The 20,205-nt window shown below is 42.3% G+C and overlaps 2 protein-coding genes across 5 annotated transcripts in view; both read left to right on the top strand.

The window, feature by feature from the left end:
* Positions 1-62: 62 nt before the first annotated feature.
* On the top strand, positions 63-4,962 carry HNRNPDL (heterogeneous nuclear ribonucleoprotein D like). 2 transcript variants are annotated; one of them, XR_002104177.1, is made up of 9 exons: positions 63-255; positions 1,037-1,205; positions 1,292-1,453; positions 1,932-2,063; positions 2,191-2,305; positions 3,097-3,264; positions 3,390-3,480; positions 3,869-3,970; positions 4,685-4,962. XR_002104177.1 is itself a non-coding variant. In XM_019552606.1 (8 exons), exons 1-7 carry the CDS (start codon positions 161-163, stop codon positions 3,458-3,460), a joined length of 912 nt encoding a protein of 303 aa, XP_019408151.1. In that variant the 5' UTR covers positions 63-160; the 3' UTR covers positions 3,461-3,480; positions 4,685-4,962. The 2 variants fall into 2 exon arrangements, 1 of the variants encoding a protein (XP_019408151.1); XM_019552606.1 differs by lacking the exon at positions 3,869-3,970.
* Positions 4,963-8,615: 3,653 nt separating this feature from the next.
* The window catches only part of HNRNPD (heterogeneous nuclear ribonucleoprotein D), a 15,836-nt gene continuing 4,246 nt past the window's right edge, over positions 8,616-20,205 (top strand). The window contains exons 1-6 of one of the 3 annotated variants that reach the window (XR_002104176.1): positions 8,616-8,931; positions 15,300-15,468; positions 16,127-16,288; positions 17,780-17,911; positions 19,756-19,855; positions 19,941-20,087. Coding sequence is in view for 2 of the 3 variants with exons in the window: in XM_019552604.1 (XP_019408149.1) it covers positions 8,744-8,931; positions 15,300-15,468; positions 16,127-16,288; positions 17,780-17,911; positions 19,756-19,855; positions 19,941-20,087 (898 nt within the window). In the remaining variant the exon portion in view is untranslated. Of the gene's footprint in view, positions 8,932-9,173; positions 9,197-15,299; positions 15,469-16,126; positions 16,289-17,779; positions 17,912-19,755; positions 19,856-19,940; positions 20,088-20,205 lie in introns of those variants that run through there. The other 2 variants (XM_019552604.1, XM_019552605.1) reach the window with 2 other exon arrangements.

Genomic DNA, 20,205 nt, shown 5'->3' on the forward strand with positions numbered 1-20,205 from the left:
GCCCTGTTGCGCCGCGCTGATTGGCTGCCGCTAAGGGTATATAAAGCCGGCGCAGGCGGGGCCCGGATCTCTTCCGCCGCCATTTTCTCCGCCGCTCGGGGCTCTGGCTGCGCGGCGCCTCCTCTCTCTGCTACTGCGTGTCGGTCCCTGCCTGCCCGCCATGGAGGACGTGACCGAGGTGAGTGGCGGTGGCGGCTCGGAGGACTTCGCCGAGGGCTCCAAGATCAACGCCAGCAAGAACCAGCAGGATGATGGGTGCGTGCGGCCTCGGGGTGGGGGCGCTTTGTCACGAGCCGGGCCGGGTCGGGGTGGGGGTGGGCGATCCCCTCCCCCACTCTGGCTGGGGGGGCTCTTTGTGCCTTAGCCCGTTGACCTGGCTTCCGAGGGGCGGGGCCACGACGTGCCAATCACTGCCCCTGACGTCAGCTGCAACCTATTGGGGCACGGCAGGCCGCCCCCTCCCCCTCCCGGAAGGGGGCGGGGCGAGCGCGTTTTCTGAGCTACGCTGGGGGCACGTGAGCGCACACGGGTAGGGCACGGGCCTGCACTGCTTCCCTCGCAGTATTGGTGCGCAGGGGAGCCCCGATACCTGTGAGAGTGCCAAAAACACTGACAACTTCCACTTGGAACATGTTGGTGTGCCAGGGGTGGGCACCAAGCAAGCTGTAAGGAGTCTGATCCTTTTTGCTGCAGCAGCAGTGCAAGCACTTTCCCCATTGTCTGACTGGAAGCATGCATGCCAAGGAGCATACCTTCCTGTGCCACACTGGTACTTGTGCTGGGAGTTGCATGCCCCAGGGTTATAGCCTTGCTTGGGATTGTCTATCATCATGCCCCCCAGTGTCTGGTGTCAGTCCTGCCCCTTCATCTAAGTAGGTCTCATGGGTATAGCAGGCAGCCTCAAGCTCTGAAGATGGGGTGGATGCATCCAGTGGTATGTTGCTGGCTCTAGTATGGCTGGAGGAATTACCACATAGGCTTGGGTCTTTCCAAACTTGATATTTTCCAAGCTTACCTTTCTTCTCTTTTTCTTTAGCAAAATGTTTATTGGAGGCCTGAGCTGGGACACAAGTAAGAAAGATCTGACTGAATACCTTTCTCGTTTTGGAGAGGTCGTAGACTGCACAATTAAAACGGATCCAGTAACTGGGCGGTCAAGGGGATTTGGGTTTGTGCTCTTCAAAGATGCTGCCAGTGTTGAGAAGGTATGTGCTGTCAGTTTAGGGACCCTAAGACTTAATTTTGTTGCTTCTGAACTTTCTGAAAATTTTCTTGGGTATTGTCTTTTTAGGTTCTGGAGCTTAAGGAACACAAGTTGGATGGCAAGTTAATAGACCCCAAAAGAGCAAAAGCTCTGAAGGGAAAAGAGCCACCCAAAAAAGTATTTGTTGGTGGGCTGAGTCCAGACACATCTGAAGAACAAATTAAGGAGTACTTTGGTGCTTTTGGAGAGGTACAGTATGATTGCTCTAGAGTCTCTTTTAATAACATGATCAATATTAATAAGTTGGATAACTTGTTTTAAGTTTCAGGAGAGAGAGGATAATCTGTGCTTTCCATGAAATGATGGTTTTCATAAGTTTTAATAAGCCAGCAATATCTAGAATGAGGTACAGTAGTTTAAATTAACCATGGTACTTGTGGTGTATCTCATGAAGTGATGCAAGGGTGTTTTTTTGGTGGTTTTTTCCTTGCCGCCTCCTCTGCTCCCCAACATACATATGGGTTCCACTGGAATTCCCACACTTCAATGTAATAATAGTTTGTTCTGTTTTCAGCTATATAAATAGAAGTTAAATGGATTTTGGTTTTAATTTAAACTATATTATTGGCATGGATGTTTCTCTACTCGAGAGACTACAGTGAGTCAGTGTAAAAAAAAAAAAAATAATGATGTACTTCAAATTTTTTTTTTTTATTATTATTTTCAGATTGAAAACATTGAGCTTCCCATGGATACAAAGACTAATGAAAGAAGAGGTTTCTGTTTCATCACCTATACAGATGAAGAGCCAGTAAAGAAATTATTGGAAAGCAGATACCACCAAATTGGTTCTGGAAAGGTATGGATATTTTTGGTCCAACTGACAAAGCTTTCAAGTAACAATTGTTGTACTGGACAAGCATCCTTAGTTTTATGTGGTTTTTAGCTGCATGCAAATGCCAAGAACTTTCCTGTCTTCATTCCAGTGCGAGATCAAAGTAGCACAGCCCAAAGAAGTATACAGACAGCAGCAACAGCAACAAAAAGGAGGAAAAGGAGCTTCATCTGGTGGACGAGGTGGTGGCAGAGGCCGCGGCAGGGGTACGTTTGTTGGAAATTGTATTGCTTTCTAAATGCTTCAGTGTATAGTTGTTTAGGGCTCTTCTCCATGCTTGGTTTTAGTTTGTTAGGTTGCTCCAAAACAAACATGAGCAGGGTAAACAAGGTGTGGAAACTAAACTTCTTGGGACTCAAGTTGACTTTTAAATTTATAAAAGCTAGTTTAGGTTGTTTTCACAGCTACTCAGATGTGAACTGAAGACTTGATTACTTGTGTTGAGATTTATATGAGTGCAAATTTCTGAATTTAGTGGTGGTTCCTTTTAAAAGGTATAGTTACAAAATAAAGGTAGATGGTATCTTCAAAGTTTTTTATCCATGGTGATCCAGGTAATGTGGAAAGGGGGTAATAATGATCTGTTGATGGGGGGGTGGGGGGGGAATGTTTCCAGTTACACACAATGTATATGAATGTTGGGACAAGAGTTGTCTTGCCAGCGTTTTTGGGTTTTGGGGTTTTTTTATGAATAGGACAGTGTGCCATCTCTCCACTTTTTTTTTTTTTTTTTTTTCAGCAGTTTAACCAAAGTCACCAACATTTGCAACTCATGTGACACTTTTGAAGCAAGGTGTTTTGGAATATTGCATATTTTTTGTGCTGCTCATGTGCTTGCAAAAGCATTAGATGCTTTGCAAAGTGACAGGACTTTTCCACATAGCCATTACAGATCAGGGCTACATTTTGTTGTTGTAGTAGATTGCTTGCTACTTTTCTTGGGAGGGATAGAATGTAGGAAGTGGAACTACAGTGTATAATTGCTGTACTTCTTTAGGTCAGGGACAAAGCTGGAATCAAGGATTTAATAACTACTATGATCAAGGGTATGGCAACTACAACAGTACTTACAGTGATCAAAACTACAGTGGTTATGGTGGATATGATTATCCTGGGTACAACTATGGAAACTATAGCTATGGACCAGGATATACAGATTACAGTGGTAAGTAAATTGTAATAATTATTTGCGTGTGACAGAAAAAATAAAAGTACTGTGCATGGAAGCTTGTGCTTCTAACTCTCTTAATTCAGACATATTTTTAAAATTTTTTTCCATTCTCTTTATAGGTCAGCAAAGCACATACGGAAAGGCATCCCGAGGTGGCGGCAATCACCAAAACAATTACCAGCCATATTAAAGCAGTACTTGAAGCAGCAGGTGTGTATATAAGGGCAAGGACCACTTCAGTTTCTTTAATCTAATTTAAAGATCAATAGACAAATGAAAATAGTACCGCCTTTTCTTGTGTAGCTTGACTTCTTTGTTTAACTAAACTTTGTTAACTTTTTTAATACCCTTTTTTAAAAAACTCCGCTTTGCCTAAAGTGTCTATAGATCTTTAATTTTGTAAAAAATGTGACTTCATCTTCTTTAGTATGTCAGAAAAACTTAAGAGTTTTTCTGTTTTGTGTACCAGGTGATCTAGAGGAATAATTAAACTTTTATTAGAAGTATTAACAGGTAAAGTACTGAAATGGGTACAACTTAAGGAAAACAGGAATGTTGTCTTCTAACTCTGACATTATACCTTGTTTGTACCCGCCAGCGGGAACTTCATTGCAGGCCGTGTGTCACCCTGACCACGTCTCTCTGGGGTCGCACGTTGCAGGCAGAGCGCAAGGCATACACCAGAAAACGCTGTCCTGTGGTATGGTCTCTTCCAACTTCATGTACCAGCGTAAAGATTAAAGTGGAAAACTTCAGACTTTGGCTTCTTTTTTAATCTTTTTGAAGATTAAGTGTCTTAACTTAAATGGTTTTTTACAGGAGTTAAAGTACATAAATGCCTTTACAGCTTAATCATTTTGGTCTTCTGTTTAGTGTTGTATTTCAATTGTGGAACCTCATTTTAAGTGTGCATTCTTTAAGATTTAATGCTTGCTTTTTTCTTTTTATAGCCAATAGTGAAATCTGCAAACCAAAACGAACTTTTAAATCTGGAAAAATATTAAAGATCATATGCACATAGACTGCTATAATTGGATACATCTGACAGTGTGTTCACACAGTTGTTAGTCACCTGAGAGCTTTTATAATTTAATGGTTTTATTGGCATTATTTCCAGTGGAAAAGTACACAAACAGCCTAATAATAATGCAATGTAAGAACTGCTAACTTTAATTTGAACATGCATTGCGTTGGAATGAGTTCCTAAATGGGCTGGACTGCTGTATGGGGGATAAAAAATTACTGGGTACCCAGAAACATTCAGTACTACCTTTTTTAAATTAAATATGCATATGATCTTTAACAATGAAGAAAGGAATAAATAGAGGACTTAAAGCAGTTCATGAAAATGGACCTTTTAACGATTCTTGTAAAGCTTGCACAGATCTGATATTTATTTTGTCTTGGTTTTTAGGTGGAGAAGATGATACAGCAAAGCCATCTTGCAGAAAATCGACACTGAATGGAGGGTGGTCTTCGTGACGAGATGACTAATTTTGTAAAAGACTTTTTAGTGTAGACACAATTGTGTCCAACTGTACATAGCGGCTGACTAGTTTTTCTTTATGGCTTTTATTTTGTCCTTTTGCCATTCGTGTTATGACACAATGTGGATTTGTGTTTATACAAAATTTATTTGTATAATTTCATGTTTATTGATTCTCTAATAAATGCTTACTTATGTGATTTGTCTTCCTATGTCAGCACCACTTTATTTCAAGGTACTACTCATAAGAATCTAATGGAGATTAAGTTTTTTCCAGAGGATTAATGATAATGTTTGAATAAAGATGATCTCCCCTTCTACAAGTGCCTTCAACATCCTCTGGGCACTAACTTACTCTGCATACCCTGAGCTTAGTTGTCCTTTTAAAAAAAATAAAAAAATAAAAAAAACCCCTAAGACTTACTGAAATTAGTCATTTACAGCTATTTTACAGTTTGAAAAAAATAAAATAGTTATGAAGTAAATCTTATAATCTTCCATACACAAGAGACAGACAGACTTTTACCTGGAAAAAGTCCTTATCCAAAGTTTCATAATGAACAGAGGTAGAACTAGTATTGCTTTCACAGCTCTGTCTTGATCTTCTTTTGAGAACTTTATTTGCTGGAAAACTAACCAGTGTTGGGGAAAGAGATGGAGGTGGATATGCATGTGTTTTTCCCCTAATGAATTCTGATAAGGTCTGAAAAATAGTGTGTCAGAATAAGCCACTAAGCCCGATTGTGGGAAGTTTAATTGGTTCAAGGGGCAAGAAAGAAAATCACTCCTAGCAGTGCATCAACTTCCTAGAGTAAAAGGAGTTTGTACAAAACAAACAGCTGTGCATCTTAAAACAGGCCTATCTGTGGAAGACAGACAAGGAGCTAGTATTGAAGGGTCCAAATTACAATGTGCACAAACCAAGATGGCAAGCCATGAACCCAAAAAGAATGGGCTTCCTGGAAGGCTCCTGTAACACTTTTTTTCCCCCTTAGGTTTTTTAAAGTGCTGTTTCCGAATGGGTAGAGGGTGTTGGAAGTGTCCAGTTTTGCTATTGTAGTCCATGTGCATGTCTGTTTTCCACCCCCCCTCCATAGGTTGAGCATCTGGTACAGCTCTAGTACAGCTAGCAATGGAAAGTAATAGGCAAGACTATAGGAATTTCTTTATTTCTGTGTTTTCAAATGTTGCTACTGTATGGTAGTGAAGAGTGGTAGATAAGGCCTGTAAAATTGCCAAACTTGATTTGGGTAAGATGCAACAAAACATTCTGTATGACACTAGCTGTAAGTAATGGCTGGTAAAAAGTTGCTGCCTGCTCCCTCATGCATGTCAATGGACATCTGAATCATATATCAAAATTTTATTTGCATTACAATATAATATGTTCTATAATCCTGATGCCCTGCTGCTAACAGTTTTACACAAACACTGAACTATCAGTAATTTGGTTGATTTTGAGCTATTGCTATTGGGTTTCCAATTCTGTTATTTCATGGTGCAACCTTTTGGTTGCCTATCCTTTCATTTGAGCTAAATGGTAACTTTCACCTAATGTATTTTTAAAGGGCTTGTTTTAAATCAGTGATTTACAACTAGAATACAGTGATGCCTTTTGCTGCCAGATGCTTTGAAAGGTACCTCAAGGTGGAAGCAGATAAGTGCAGGCTTAAGTTTGCCCCTGCCTGGCCAACCCCCCCCATCCCCTTTGCCTGGCACCTCCTACAAAAGAGGTAATATAAATTAATTTTTTTGAAATTGAGTGCTACTTTTTCAATTCACAAAAGGTACAAAGGGGTGTGTCATGCCCCAACAGGTTGAGTGTCACTGTTGTAAATATTACTGTATATCTTTCATTAAAAGTGCTATAGATAGGACTGTGACCATACACTAACAGGTTAATAATCTACTTAAAAGTCCACTATCTTATACAGGACTACTACAAACTACCTGAATGTGGGGCTCTTAAGCATGCCTTCATGGTCAGAGTGTTTATGGGAATCATTTCTTTGAAAATCAAAGAAATAAGGTTATATAATGTGTAATTGGGCTAGGTGGTGTTAAAGTTTTCACTTGTTCTTGGAAATGTAAAACAAGGTAATGCATACAAAAGGACCTATTCTGTTCTCTGTTAAGCACATTATGCATGCAGGTAACAAAGCATAATTAATCCTAATAAATACAGTCCCTGTTGCTAGATGCTCACAAGTTTAGGTCTTAATATTAATTGCCATTTTGGGAGACCATAGAAATCTCACCTGGGAAAATTGATTTGTTCTAAGCCCTCTTGATTCAATTCAGTGGCATACTTACTGTGTTAAAAAAAATAATCCTGAATTCTGCACAGGCCCAGTTTTTCCTGTTCAGTTTTCTTTTGATCTAATTTAAAATAATAATTCTGTACATTTCTATTCTCTCTTTTTTAAGCTTTTTTTTTTTCCTTATACAATTTGTACTTGCTTCTCATTTCTAATGTTTGCTTACTTGTTTTGTATTTATATTTGGATTTGTCTAAATAACAAGGTAGAGTAAAATGTAGGTGTATATTGACTGGGTAAACACAGTTGTTTTCCCTGTACTTAAAATAAGGCAGCTGGCACAAATAAAGGTGGCTAAACAATTAACTATGGGATTGTTTTCCGTTACTGGTCTAATTTTTTTTTAAGTTCTTGGAAGAAACAAAATAAATCCTATAGACTTCTTCTCCCTGCAGCAGCATAATTCCTGCTAGTGAATGGTAGCTAATTTAAGAAACCACAAGAACTAAGATTTACAAAATGAAACTAGTAGGTAGCAAGTTTAAATCTAACACAAAAGGAAGTTCTTTTTTTAGACAGCATATATTTCAAGTGTGGAACTTGTTGTGTGCCACCAGACATGTGGAAGCTAGCTTAAGCAGACTTAAAAAAAGGACTGGACAAATTTTTGGAGGAAAGGTGCATCAGTCACTAGTGAGCATGGGAGTCAGAGATATCAGTAAAAAAATTTTGAGCACACCAATATATGTATATTTATATTTGCGCACCCCTATCGGTAAAAATTTTTTGAGCGTGCACCCCTAGTATCTGTATATTTATACAAAGAGAAGTTCTAATATTTTCCTGCACCCCCATGGATTGTTTTGCGCAACCCCTGGGGTGCATGCACTGCACTTCGGAGACCACTGTTATAAATGACATTCTCTAGGAAAACCTTCAGTACGGCTGTCCTCGGAGAAGAGGCTGGGGCTATGCTCTGTGCCTCTTTGGCAGGTCGGGCAGCAGCTGGCAAGCTCAGTGCGATACTGTTAGGCAGCGTCTTGCAGGGCCGTTTAGTGTCTCCTTCCCCCAGCTTCTTGCTGTCCGGCCCGGGCTGGATATCCTCCCTCATGCTCTCTAGGCCCTACAGGTACACATGGAGAGGGGGCAAGACGAACCCAGGGGCCGGTGAACCCCAGCTCTGCGCGCAGCTGCCCCTGGGCGCGGAAGAGCAAGACTTGTTTGGGGCGGGAGCTTTTATTGCACAGACCACAGAGCTGGGCCAGAGCAGCGCGCGCTGCCCCGGGGCCTTTCGGCCTTGGCACCAGGCCGTGGGGGTCCGTAGCTGCGCACCGCCTACGACAGACCAGAGGCCGCGCCTGCAGCCCGCGCCATCACGTGACCCAGGGCCACTGGGTGGGGGTGCCTGTGTTTTCCCGCGAAGGAGGGAGACGCTCTTCCCATTCCTCTCTATGAACCTGCTGCCGCTCTACCTCCGACGCCGGCTCTCTTTATGGTCCCCGAGCCCGGCGGCTCACGGGAGGGGGTGGCGGTGGAGGCCGCTCTGCGAGCGGGCCCCGGGGTCACGTGACTCCCGCGGCGTTCCTTCCGCCCGCCATTTTAGGTTGGGTCCGCGGCGGCGCCATTAAAGCGGCTCGGAGGCGGTTCGGGAGCTTGGCGACGCCAGTGGCCAGCAGGCGGGAGCGGGCGTCCGGGCTCGGGCTCGGGCCCGGCGCGTCTCGGCGCCGCCATGGCGGAACAGCAGTTCGGGCCGGACTCGGCGGCGGCTGGAGCCGGGGCTGGGGGTGGCTCGGAGCAGGCGGAGCAGCCGGAGGGGGCGGCGGGGGCTAGCGCGGAGGGCGGCGGCGGTGGTGGTGGCGGCGGGATCGAGTCGGAAGGAGCCAAGATTGACGCGAGCAAGAACGAGGAGGACGAAGGGTGAGCGCGGGGCTGGGTGTCTGTGCCCGTGTGTGATACCCTGTTCCTTCTGTCACCCCGGTGGCGCTCCTCCTCCAGCACCTGCCCTAGCTTCCCTTTTCCCGCGCCCACCGAACCACTTCCTGCCGTGCCTGTAGCGGGGCCGGGTACCCCCCGCCCGCTCTTTTGGAGATGCCTTTCTACGCGCGCTCCCCTCATTTCCCCCCCCCCCCAAAGGCTCGGGTTTGTTGCCCGTGTGGAGGCGGCTGCCTGAGCTGCAGTGAAGGTGGGGAGCGCGGGGGCAGCCTGTTTAGACAGGGCGGGGGTGGTGTTAGCCGGGCCCGGCTTGTCATTTTAGGCCCTGCCTTAGGGGGACCCTCCTGGGCTGCCGGTGCTGGGGGGTTGTCTAAGTGGTCCTGTGCCAGGTGGCAGAGGGAGACTCTGCGTAGTAAACAATGGCATGTTGCAGGTAGCAGCCGCTTTTTTTCCCAGCGTATGGTGGTGGGAGCCTTGTTGGGTAGGGGGAAGGCCTGGGTTGTCCTTAGTTGCTGCTCCTGTAGTGGCGAGAAAGTTCCTGGAACCTGCTGTTGTAGAGCGGACCTTTGGGGTGGGGCTAGTTTGCAGCTGACAGCCTGGGACCTAGGTCAGGACCTGCTAAGTCCGCTTAGCAGCTGTACTGGACTCCAGTTTACCGGCATCCCTTTAGTTTTCCGGCCAATGGTGTGGTGTTAATGTATCTTGCTCTCAGGTGGACTTCAGTGGGCCAGCAACTGCTTTTGGTCCCCTGTCAGGAAAGTTCTTTGCTCAGGTTGCTACTACTTCAAAATCTGGCTTTTACACAGCTTGTTAGGACTCCTTTTAATGGTAAAGGGAATCTGCTCCAAAAGGGCTGGGTTCTTTTAAAGCTTTATTGTTTCCTGTAACAGTAGTAAGGTTCCAGAAACTTCAGTCAGAAAATAAGGCCAACAGCAAAATTACTAGTAATAGTCTCTGATTCTCTTCCTTCTCAGGATGAAATGGCTCTTTGCAGTTTTGCTTTTGTGTTAACTGTTTTATTTTTGTTAAGCTTAATGCTACTGCACTCTTTTCATTTGCTTCTGCTTTATTTTGTTGACCAAAACAAGAATTTACTACTTGTTAGCTTTGCTGACAACCCAGCCAAAACGGTGTGATGGAATCTTTCTCCTGCTGTATAAACAGTTGTTCACAAGTTCTTTGCAGCACCCTACTGGTGGTTTATGGTGCATGAGTCTGAATGCACCTTGTTTACTTGGAGTCCAAATTTATTTTGTGGGGCTTGCATTTTAATATAAATTGAGCTTTTACCTGTTGTTCTTCTTGCACATTATTTTTCTGTATCTTTGAAAGACAGTGTATCTAAATCCCCACTAGCTGTTCCAAAAAGCTTAGCCTACAGACTTCTAAGTTAAATACCTTTAAAATACTATTCAAAAGTGCTTAAACTTGACATTTTAAATTTCTCTTATATTGAGAATAGGATTAGAAATAGGTTAGCAATGCACAAATTAGGAAGAAGAAAATGTGGTTAATGTAGATATTCCATTATATTCTGTTTGATAGGCAGTAACTTACCTGACTTCCGGAGTTTTGACTTCTGGGTAGTTCTTACTTAGTGATGACTGCTCAGCGACTTTGAAAATCTGGGTGCTTTTATTTAGGAGTTTGGGATAGTCAGACAGTGCAGTTTGGAGACATTAGTGGCTTTGGATGGTCTGACAAGTACAATTTACTGGAGCTGATGTAAACTCAGAAAACTACAGTAGCCTTTGGTTTTGGAGCTGTATTACTGTGTGCTACTACAGTGTGCCCATTTCCAGCAGTAGGAGGTATTATTGAGATGTATCCCTGAGCTGTGAACTTCCATTCTGCTGTTACTGTTTTAGATTTGCCATGTTACTGTTTTAGACTGGTTCCCTGTAATACTGTGGACTGTTTGCTAGCTTAACTTTATGGTTGCTGTTGGCTCTTCAGTTCTGATTTGTTTAGACACTTCAGCATCTGTGCTTTATAGGTAGTGATGATGACTGCACAGTGTTAAGTATATTTAAAAAAAACAATCCTAATGCGTGGTTAAAAATTTTAATTTTGATCAGTTACTTTTATTAATTCTCTAATTGTCCAAATTCTTCCCTCTTCCTTGTGAGTTGACAAGTCCATGGCAAGGAGAAGGGTTAAATTATTTTTAATTCTAAACGATCAAAGCCTTTGATGATAGGACATTCAGAAGAGTGGAGTGGGGGTGACATCTGAGTGGTTTAGGCTACTGTCAGCCATAAATCCCCTGAACAATTCTTGATGATTAGTGCTTAAATCTGAATCTAATAGGATTGACTGCAAAACTATAAAATTTGTGTATTGGATGCTGTCATTTATATGCTTAATCCTACATGTAGCATCATTTTTTATAATCTGTGATGATGTAACTACAGTGTAGGAAGACTTTTTTGGAACACAATATATCATTGTTTTTCCACAAATATAAAAGGGAAAGATAAAGTCCCAACTTGGTGTTGCTAAAGGGTATCATGCTGTGCTGCTGACTCTTTTTAAATGTTGGTTTCATTTTTCCAGTTTTGAGTCCAATGAAATTAGGTTCTTTCAAAATTCACTTTTTATTTTAAATTCCCCTGAAAAATACATGTCTTAGTGAATTTGTTGTGAGAAAAGTTGTCTTGGATAACTGCCTAACTTAAGCATGTCCTGTAAAGTCGGCTCTTAATTTTCTGAAGACATCAGACAATGCTTGTTATGAAGCAAGCTAAAGCTTTGAATATAAATTAAAAAACACACCACTGCTGACTCTCTTCATAGCAGTAAAAGCTTAATCAAACTTACATCACAAGCATGATTTTACCTGTGGTTATTAAGTTAAATTTAACTTGAATTCGTCACTGATTTGCCAATAGGTATGCTATATTTCTTTAAAGTCTCTCCAACTAGCCATTGAAACCAAGTGGTTCTAAAGTATCTTAAGGAAAATAAGTGTACATTCTAAAAATACTGAATTTCTTGATCTTTTCAAATTAAGTGCTTCCTGACTTTATGCTTCTAGTATAGTTGCCAGGACCTTGTTTAACACCTTTTGTACACAACACATTGTCAGGATTCACGGTGGTGGAGTCATTGATGTTGGCAGTCTCCAGTATTGTGAAATGGAAGTAATGTATTTTTCTCTTAAAGCAGTGGTGTTCCACCTTCAAGCCCTATGGGTGTGAGGTTGGTCTGTGGGTGTGATCTAGTGCACTGGCCCAGCTCCACATGCCAGTATGATCTGCTACAGCAGACTGCGTCATTTGCCTGTAGGGCTCCTTATAGGTCTAGAAACTTGGCAGCAAGGGAACAGCAATTAATAGATGTGCACCGATAAAGACTTTTTTTTTAGCCAGTACTGGTAGCTGATTCTTAAGCAACCATATTGGCTGATGTCAATCCAATAACCGATAATTAGTAATGATGCAAGGCATTTTAAAGTACTGACAAACTTTTTTTTTCTTTTGTCTGTACTTCAGCAGCCTCCTGCATCACTTTATTGGTGTCCTGACCCTTAAAAATGGCAGCGGGGGTGTTTTGAATTAAAGCTTACCAAATGAGCTTTAGTTCAAGAGCTGTTGCACCTTTTTAAGTGCAGGGACGCTTTGAGCAGAGCCCAGTGGGAGGAGGGTGGATGCAAGCTACCCACTATGGGCTTGGGGATCTCTGTCCTGTTGCCTTTGCCCTGGGAGCCCTGCTCCAGCTGCATGCCTCCTGCCTGCCCAGCAGCTGAGTGCACAAATTGTCACCCTCACTGCAGCCAGGTGGTCAGAGGGTGCCTGGCAGCCTCCCACTGTAGGGGGTCTCAATCTTACCCCCCCCCCCAACTCCCCTTCCCCTCCATAGACTTACTGCTGGGAGCTGTTGTCTATGCTGCCTAGCTGTATTCTTGGCTGCATGCATGCCAGGCAATATGAAGAACGTAGCTTGCTCTGCCCTGCTCGCTCCCAGCAGCCCTGACTAGGACCCCTTGCAGATGAGACTGCTGTAAGGAGAAACCTGCCAATTTGTGAGGGAACATGGGCATCCAGGGGCCCTGGCCAAAAGCCATAATTATCGATAGACATTGGCTACAATGCCCAAAAAAAAGCTGATGGCTGATAATGTCACTTCCCCCTTATTGGTGCTGATCCAATGGGCAACTGATATATGTGCACACCCCTAGCAATTAATGCTGCCACTACTCTCCTGCCACCAAATTTCTGGGCCTGTAAAAAGAACTGTAGTCCAGATAACATGGTTTGAGGGCTGAATATGGTCTACAGGGTCACCAAACCATAGCTCGGGGTTTTCAGTTAAGTTACAATTTCCTAATCTAAAATGCATTGGGGTGTTAGGATATGGAGGGAAGACTCGGTGCTTAGAGCAGGGGAGAGGCTCAGTGGATGAAGGTTATTTCAGTGCTACAGGTCTGTCTTGAAAGCCTTCCTGTTCTGCAGTAGCTTTTATAAAGCTGAAAACAGAGAGCAATATTTAAAACCATATTTTTTTTCCTTTAAAAATTCAACTTAAATTTTGACTTGTGATTATTTTTTCACTTGGTTTGGGATTTTTAATTAAAGTTCTCACTCCTGTATTTCTGCTGATGAATGCCTACTTGGTTAAGGATAACTTTCTTGTGGATGAGGTTTTAAAATCATAGAAAATCAGGGGTTGAACAGACCTCAGGAGGTCATCTAATCTAACCCCCTGCAGGACCAGCCCCAACTAGATCATCGCAGCCAAGGCTTTGTCTAGCCAGGTTTTAAAAGCCTCCAAGGATGGAGATTCCACCACCTCTAAGTAACCCACTGCTTTATCACCCTCCTAGTGAGAGTTTTTTTTCCTAATATTCAACTTACACTTTCCGTGCTGTAACTTGAGCCCATTGCTCCTTTTTCTGTTATCTGCCACCACTGAAAACAGTCTAGTTCCATCCTCTTTGGAATCGCCCTTCAGATATAGTTGAAGGCTGTTATTAACGCCCCCACCCCAACCAGTCCTTTTCTTCTCCAGACTAAATAAACCTTGTTCCTTCAGCCTGTCTTCAGTTGTGTATTGCAGCCCTCTAAGCATTTTTGCCCTCTGTTGGACTTTCCAATTTGTCTACATCTCTTCTGTAGTTGGGGGCCCAAAGCTGGTCACAGGACTCTAGATGTGGCCTCACCAGTGTGGAATGAAGGGGAATAATCACTTCCCTCAGTCTTCTTTCAACACTCCTACTAATGCAACCCAGTATGCTACTAGTGTTCTTTGCAACAAGGACACACTGACTCATATTCAGTTTATTGTCCACTGTAACCCCCAGGTCCTCTTCTGCAGAGCTGCTGCTTAGCCAGTTGGCCATGTACTTGTTCATGGGATTTTTCCATCCTAAGTGCAGGATTTTGCACTTGTCCTTGTTGAACCTCATGAGATTTCTTTTGGTCCAGTCCTCCAATTTGGCAAGGTCTCTCTTACCCTTTTTTATGCCAGAACTTCAGAGAACTCTTTTAAAATGAATTTTTCCTTGAGTAGGTATGAGGAAGACTTGTACAGTAGCTTTAGGAAGATTCTGTTCCCAGGGTAACTTAAATTTGATACAAAGTATAAAGTAATGCTTCCTTTTTAGGAGCCAGGATATTTGACTTTGGTACCTTTTTCTCAGTACCTTGTGTTGGGTGAGTGACTTGATTTTTGACTCCTAATTTATCTTCATATTTATAATTAATATAAAAATCAAACCTGGTTGAAGATTCCCGCATTAATTTGCAGGATCACTTACTGGAAAAAGGTTGGATTTGCAACTTATTGTTTGTTTGGGTTTTTTGAGGTGGATGGGGCATGTCCATTGCTTAATCCCAGTACATGATTTAAAAAGTTATCATCATTACTCTTGGTATGAGTACTTTAGACTCATTTTCCAATGCTTCCTATTCCCGTGGCAAAACCATGAATTGGTATTTACGCATTGATGTGTAATCTCTTTTTGTGGTGGCCATCTACTCTGAAAAATATTTTGGGTGAAGATGACAGCTCAATTTATCTTGTGCAGACCCACTCATGACACAAGTTAAATCAAACAGAATTTGGCCTGTAGGAAGGATCTTCATTCATAGGAATGTATGAGACCAGAAATATTCCTTCTTATTTTTAGATTTTCAGGACTGGCAAAATAAATTAGTGAGACGCAAGTGTGAATTGTCACCTCTACATTGACTGTTTGGGGTATATCTGTTTGTATGGCATAGTTTCTTGAAATGTTCCAATATAAATATAGAATGCCTTAGAAAGTTCTTCAGTTGAAAAATGAGCTTTTGGTATCTTATTTGTCCTATACTTGGCCAGTTCTAACATGTAAACATTCTTTGTCTTCACAGAAAAATGTTCATTGGAGGCCTTAGCTGGGACACTACAAAGAAAGATCTGAAAGACTACTTCTCAAAATTTGGTGAAGTCGTAGACTGCACTCTGAAGTTGGATCCTATCACAGGGCGATCGAGAGGTTTTGGCTTTGTACTGTTTAAAGAATCTGAAAGTGTAGATAAGGTGGAGTATTCACATTTTTTGTCTACAAGAGCTATAGAAAGATACAACTTTGAGATGTGTGGTGGGGGGGGTTGTTTTTTGTCTGCCCCTCCCCTCAACTTTTTGGATGACCTATAGAACTCAAATGCAGGGAGCAGTATTTTTGGAAGTAATGTTTCAGGTTTGTTTGAAAGGTGCTGTATCACAGCATGTCATCCTTAAATGCTACAGTAATTGTAGCAATTATACAAAAATATCTTGGATATCTGTTATTTTAGCCTGAATTGCTTACTAAGGACACTTGATCCTTACATGAACTACATAGGTGGTGATATATCAACAGATTTTCTTCTATGGTTTGTTTTGGGTTTTTTTAACTTTCTTTAGAGTGTTATTTTTAAAATAGGTCCTTTTAATTATCTTATGTGGTTTAGAGCCATTGTGATTCTTAGGAGCTTCCTGGGAAGAAATATGCAATAGGAAAAAAGGTCTATATTGTATATCTTCTGTTTGGCTTTGCACAGTAAGTTACCCCACTCAAAAAATGTACTCCATAATTATGCCTTACTGTAAGGCTATGCTCCTGCGGTAAAAATAATGATGATGCCTAAAAAATCTAGTTTTGAATTGTGGCTAAAACCAACATTTTTTTTTTTTTTTGAACTTCAACTTTTCATAGGTGATGGACCAGAAAGAACACAAACTGAATGGAAAAGTGATTGATCCTAAAAGAGCTAAAGCCATGAAAACGAAAGAACCTGTTAAAAAGATTTTTGTTGGTGGCCTATCTCCAGACACACCTGAGGAGAAAATAAGGGAGTATTTCGGAGGTTTTGGGGAGGTAGGTAACAGTTGATTTAATCTACTTCCTTTTTAAGGGTTGTTGGCCTTGAAACTTAAAATTTGTCAGTGGCACTCTTCATGTGCGTTTCTAAATTATTGAGGCTAATGTTATTTGCCTGACAGGGACCTAGTCATAGTAGCTGAATTATTTTTAAATTGGCCTCATTCTCTTGCTCGCTTCTCTGAAATAATTCAAGGGAGAAAAAATACTCCTCTTCTGTCTTTTAATACATGGTAAATATAGTATTGGCCAATCTAAGTTCCTGTAACATTTCTAACGCTGGTTTAAGTAGCTGTCGACTTTTACAGTAGCCTGGGAAATGGAAGCTTTCAATTATTATTAGTGCAATAAATAAAATTGTAAGGGAACCTGGCTACCAAGTGATCATGCTATAACTTGGTTAAAAACAGTTCAGTTTGCAATATACCACTGACCATAATTGTCCTCGCTAAAATTTGGACTTGTAATTTGGTTGAAGAGACATTTTGTAACTAGGTATGCTTATTTAGTGAATATTGTAAAATTGCTCTTGTAACATGGGTTTAGAAATATGGTTAATAAAAATATCAAGATGCTGAAAATTACAACTTCACTGTAGCAAAAGTAGCTAAGTAGACTTCCTAAAAACATGAAACTTTTGATATCTGTAATTGTTCTAACAAGATTAAGGTCAAGTTGGAAGTAAGTTTCAGGTGCAATATAAACATTCTTTGGGTACTGTATTTATTCAGGTACTCTTATGAAGGAAGATAGATGCTTCTTTCTTAACTAGTGGTTTGATGTGCTGTAATGCTTTCCTATGAATCTGAATCCTTACTCCAAAAAACTGATAAGTATGGTGAAGGAAATTCCCTTTTGTGACTTATGTATTGGATAGATTTTAGTAAGTTGTATCTGAACATAAGCAAAAGATTGCATAACACACAGTTTCTTTTGATGACCGCAAAAACGTCTAAAGTATATGTAGGCCATAGATGGATGGATGTAATTTGTAGCGCTACAAAAAGCATATGTACAGATATGCATCCCACCCTTTGTGTGACTGAAATATTTCTTTCAAAAATAGGAATTTCTCTGTGGTGCTATGTTTTTTGTTATCCCATTTCTAATGTTTATAGAGTTGCATGTAGTGCTAAGGTTGGGGGGGTCCCTTGCTCCCCCAGCATCTTACAGTGGCTCTGCTCTTCCATTATTCATCATCTTCCCCTCCAGTTGGGGAGGAAGGGGGTAACAGGGACAGGTTTGAGGACGGCCTTGGCCACTGCCCACGCAGCCACCCTCTGGAAGGTGGCAGACTGTCAGAGCTCACTTCTTTGTTTCGGACTCCAGGGCTATAGTACATGTAGTGGTATAAATGTACACCTAGCCATGGAAATGTCTTACTTGGCAAGCTGGTTAGCTTGTGTGAGTTTCGTGAAAGTAAATGTGATCATTTGATGTACAGAGTTGTTCAAATAAACTGAGGGGGGGTTTTGTTTTTACCACCAGGTGGAATCTATAGAGCTCCCCATGGACAACAAAACCAATAAAAGGCGTGGATTCTGCTTTATTACTTTTAAGGAGGAAGAACCAGTAAAGAAAATAATGGAAAAGAAATACCACAATGTTGGGCTCAGTAAGGTATGCTGAAACTTCTTAGTTAAGGAGTCCTACAACTGCTTAAAGTAACGGACCAGATAATTTTCTATATGTGAATGTCATAAATAGTTGCTTTAATTTAGGGAGTAGTCCTGAGACGGTGTGTAGGCTAGCCATGGTGAGGCACCTTTTGGCCATGTTGCTACAGAGGCAAAAAATGTTCTAGGAATCATGACGTGTGTTTTAGGTACCTCTCTTTTTTTCCCCGTGGACGTGGGATTCTAACTCCTTCACTTTTCTGTCTTCCTTGTTAAGTTCCTGGCCTCAAACACAATAGTCATCCTCCTTCTTTCAGGGGCTTTGCAACAACATGTTTTCCCATGGCCCAGGATTCCCACTGGCAGGGCTCAGTGCACCATTTTTCCCTGCTAAACATATGTGAGACTTCAAGCTCTCACTTCCTTTCTTGCAAGTTCCTGCATCTTTCAGAGGTGGTTACAGTTCCATCAAGAATTCCCTTAAAATTTCTTCTCTGCAACCTTGCTTGCCCTCCTTACTCTGGGTATCACCTAAGCTTTATCTGCACTTCTGGAATGGCTTGCATTGCTTTATGCTGGCCAACTGCTATCACATACTTGCATCTTGGCTTAATTGTTCACGGACATGGGATGCTTTCTTCGGGATAAAATTTTCACCCTCATGTTCTTACATGGTTATTAGAACAGTACTGAAGTGACATAAAAATTTATTTAATTGGATGCTAAACTGCTGTAGTTCAGAAGCTCTGTCACTTGTGTGATTTATTGATGATTGGGAATCTGGGTTTTCCACTTGCTACAAAAAAAGCAATTAAAACCTAGATTTTCTCCTTTAAAGGAGGAAAAACAGAAAATGGTGGGTTTCCCCATGCAGGTTGGCAGAATTCCAGCCTGCAAGGGGCTTGTGGGACTGAGAGAAGGGTGATCAGCAGGGGGTACCAAGAGCTTATGCATACATACATATGTGCATGGCTAGCCCACAGCCTGAGAACAGCTCCCATAGGTGAGTCGGGGTAGGAGTTGAAGCCCACATAGTGAAGGACAGAGGGATTGGGGGCAGGGGTGTCTCTGCAGATTGGTAGGTGGGACCTGCAGTAGCACGATGGCATGGGAAAGCTCATTACAGCCAACATGAGCCCTTTTTCCACCCTGGTGAAGCACCCCCTGGCTGCTTTGCAGCAATGGCATGTGGTTGTGCCCTTGGCTGCTGCCAGGCAGGCTGGGGGCACCTCACCATGGTGGTGCAGAGCTCCTAGTGATGGTAATAAGCTTCCTTCTCCCCCCTCCCCCCCCCTCTGCCCTGCTGCACCAGATTCCATGTGCCGGGCTGCAGAGCCCAAGCCTGGCCATGCTGCCTGTGGGGAGTGGGGAGCTGGGCTTTATACTACTATGATGCAGCAGCCCAGGCTCAGGTGGTTGCAGACTCCAGTCCCCAGCCTGGTAGCCCTGGCAGCTGGGGGCCCTCTGGCAGGGTTGGGGCAATGGCATGGGCTGTCTGTCATGAGGTCCTTGATGGCTTGTCAAAACTCAGTAAATTGCTCTCCGCCCAATATAATTGCCTGCCCCTATTCTCGGGCTTGAAATTCAGATGAAGAATGAAATGGAAACAATTCTTTGAGAGTTGTTGTCACCTAGCAAAAGTGATATCACTGTTTTTTCCTTCTACAAATGTATAGATCCACTGTTTAGGTTGCAGACACATTGGATTTTTATTCGGTACAGTTGACTCTAAATTCTCCACTCATCTCATATTTTTTTTTCTTAATAACTTATTGGTTGCTTAAAATTGTTAAAGACTTTTTTTCTTCTCATTAATAGATTCTGGCTCTGACTTTCCTTTCTTTTTAGTGCGAAATAAAAGTAGCCATGTCAAAGGAACAATATCAGCAGCAGCAGCAGTGGGGAAGTAGAGGTGGATTTGTTGGACGAGCTCGCGGGAGAGGTGGTGGTAAGTTCATGCTTAACTTCAACCTACTTGTTTTAGCATGAGATGAGTGTTTCAATATTCTCACATTTAGTAACTTGTGCTGCAGGCCCCAGTCAAAACTGGAACCAGGGATATAGCAACTACTGGAATCAGGGGTATGGCAGCTATGGCTACAATAGTCAAGGGTATGGTGGCTATGGAGGATATGACTACACTGGTTACAACAACTACTATGGATACGGTGATTATAGCAGTAAGTACTAAAATTGTGTTATCCGACTTCTGCTTTTAAACGTCTGTTGTGAGCAGGGAGGGCATATAGCTCTGAGCATGCTAAAGAATTTAAAATACCTTGAGTATGCAGCCAAAAA

Source organism: Crocodylus porosus, unplaced genomic scaffold, assembly GCF_001723895.1.
Source record: "Crocodylus porosus isolate Cpor-Errol unplaced genomic scaffold, CroPor_comp1, whole genome shotgun sequence".
Lineage (NCBI taxonomy): Eukaryota > Metazoa > Chordata > Crocodylia > Crocodylidae > Crocodylus > Crocodylus porosus.

Excerpts from the sequence above, each read along its gene's own strand:
- HNRNPDL (XM_019552606.1), top strand. The coding sequence starts at position 161 with ATGGAGGACGTGACCGAGGTGAGTGGCGGTGGCGGCTCGGAGGACTTC. Across the intron at positions 256-1,036 it reads AAGAACCAGCAGGATGATGG|CAAAATGTTTATTGGAGGCC; the intron begins GTGCGTGCGGCC and ends CTTTTTCTTTAG. Across the intron at positions 2,064-2,190 it reads ACCAAATTGGTTCTGGAAAG|TGCGAGATCAAAGTAGCACA; the intron begins GTATGGATATTT and ends TCTTCATTCCAG.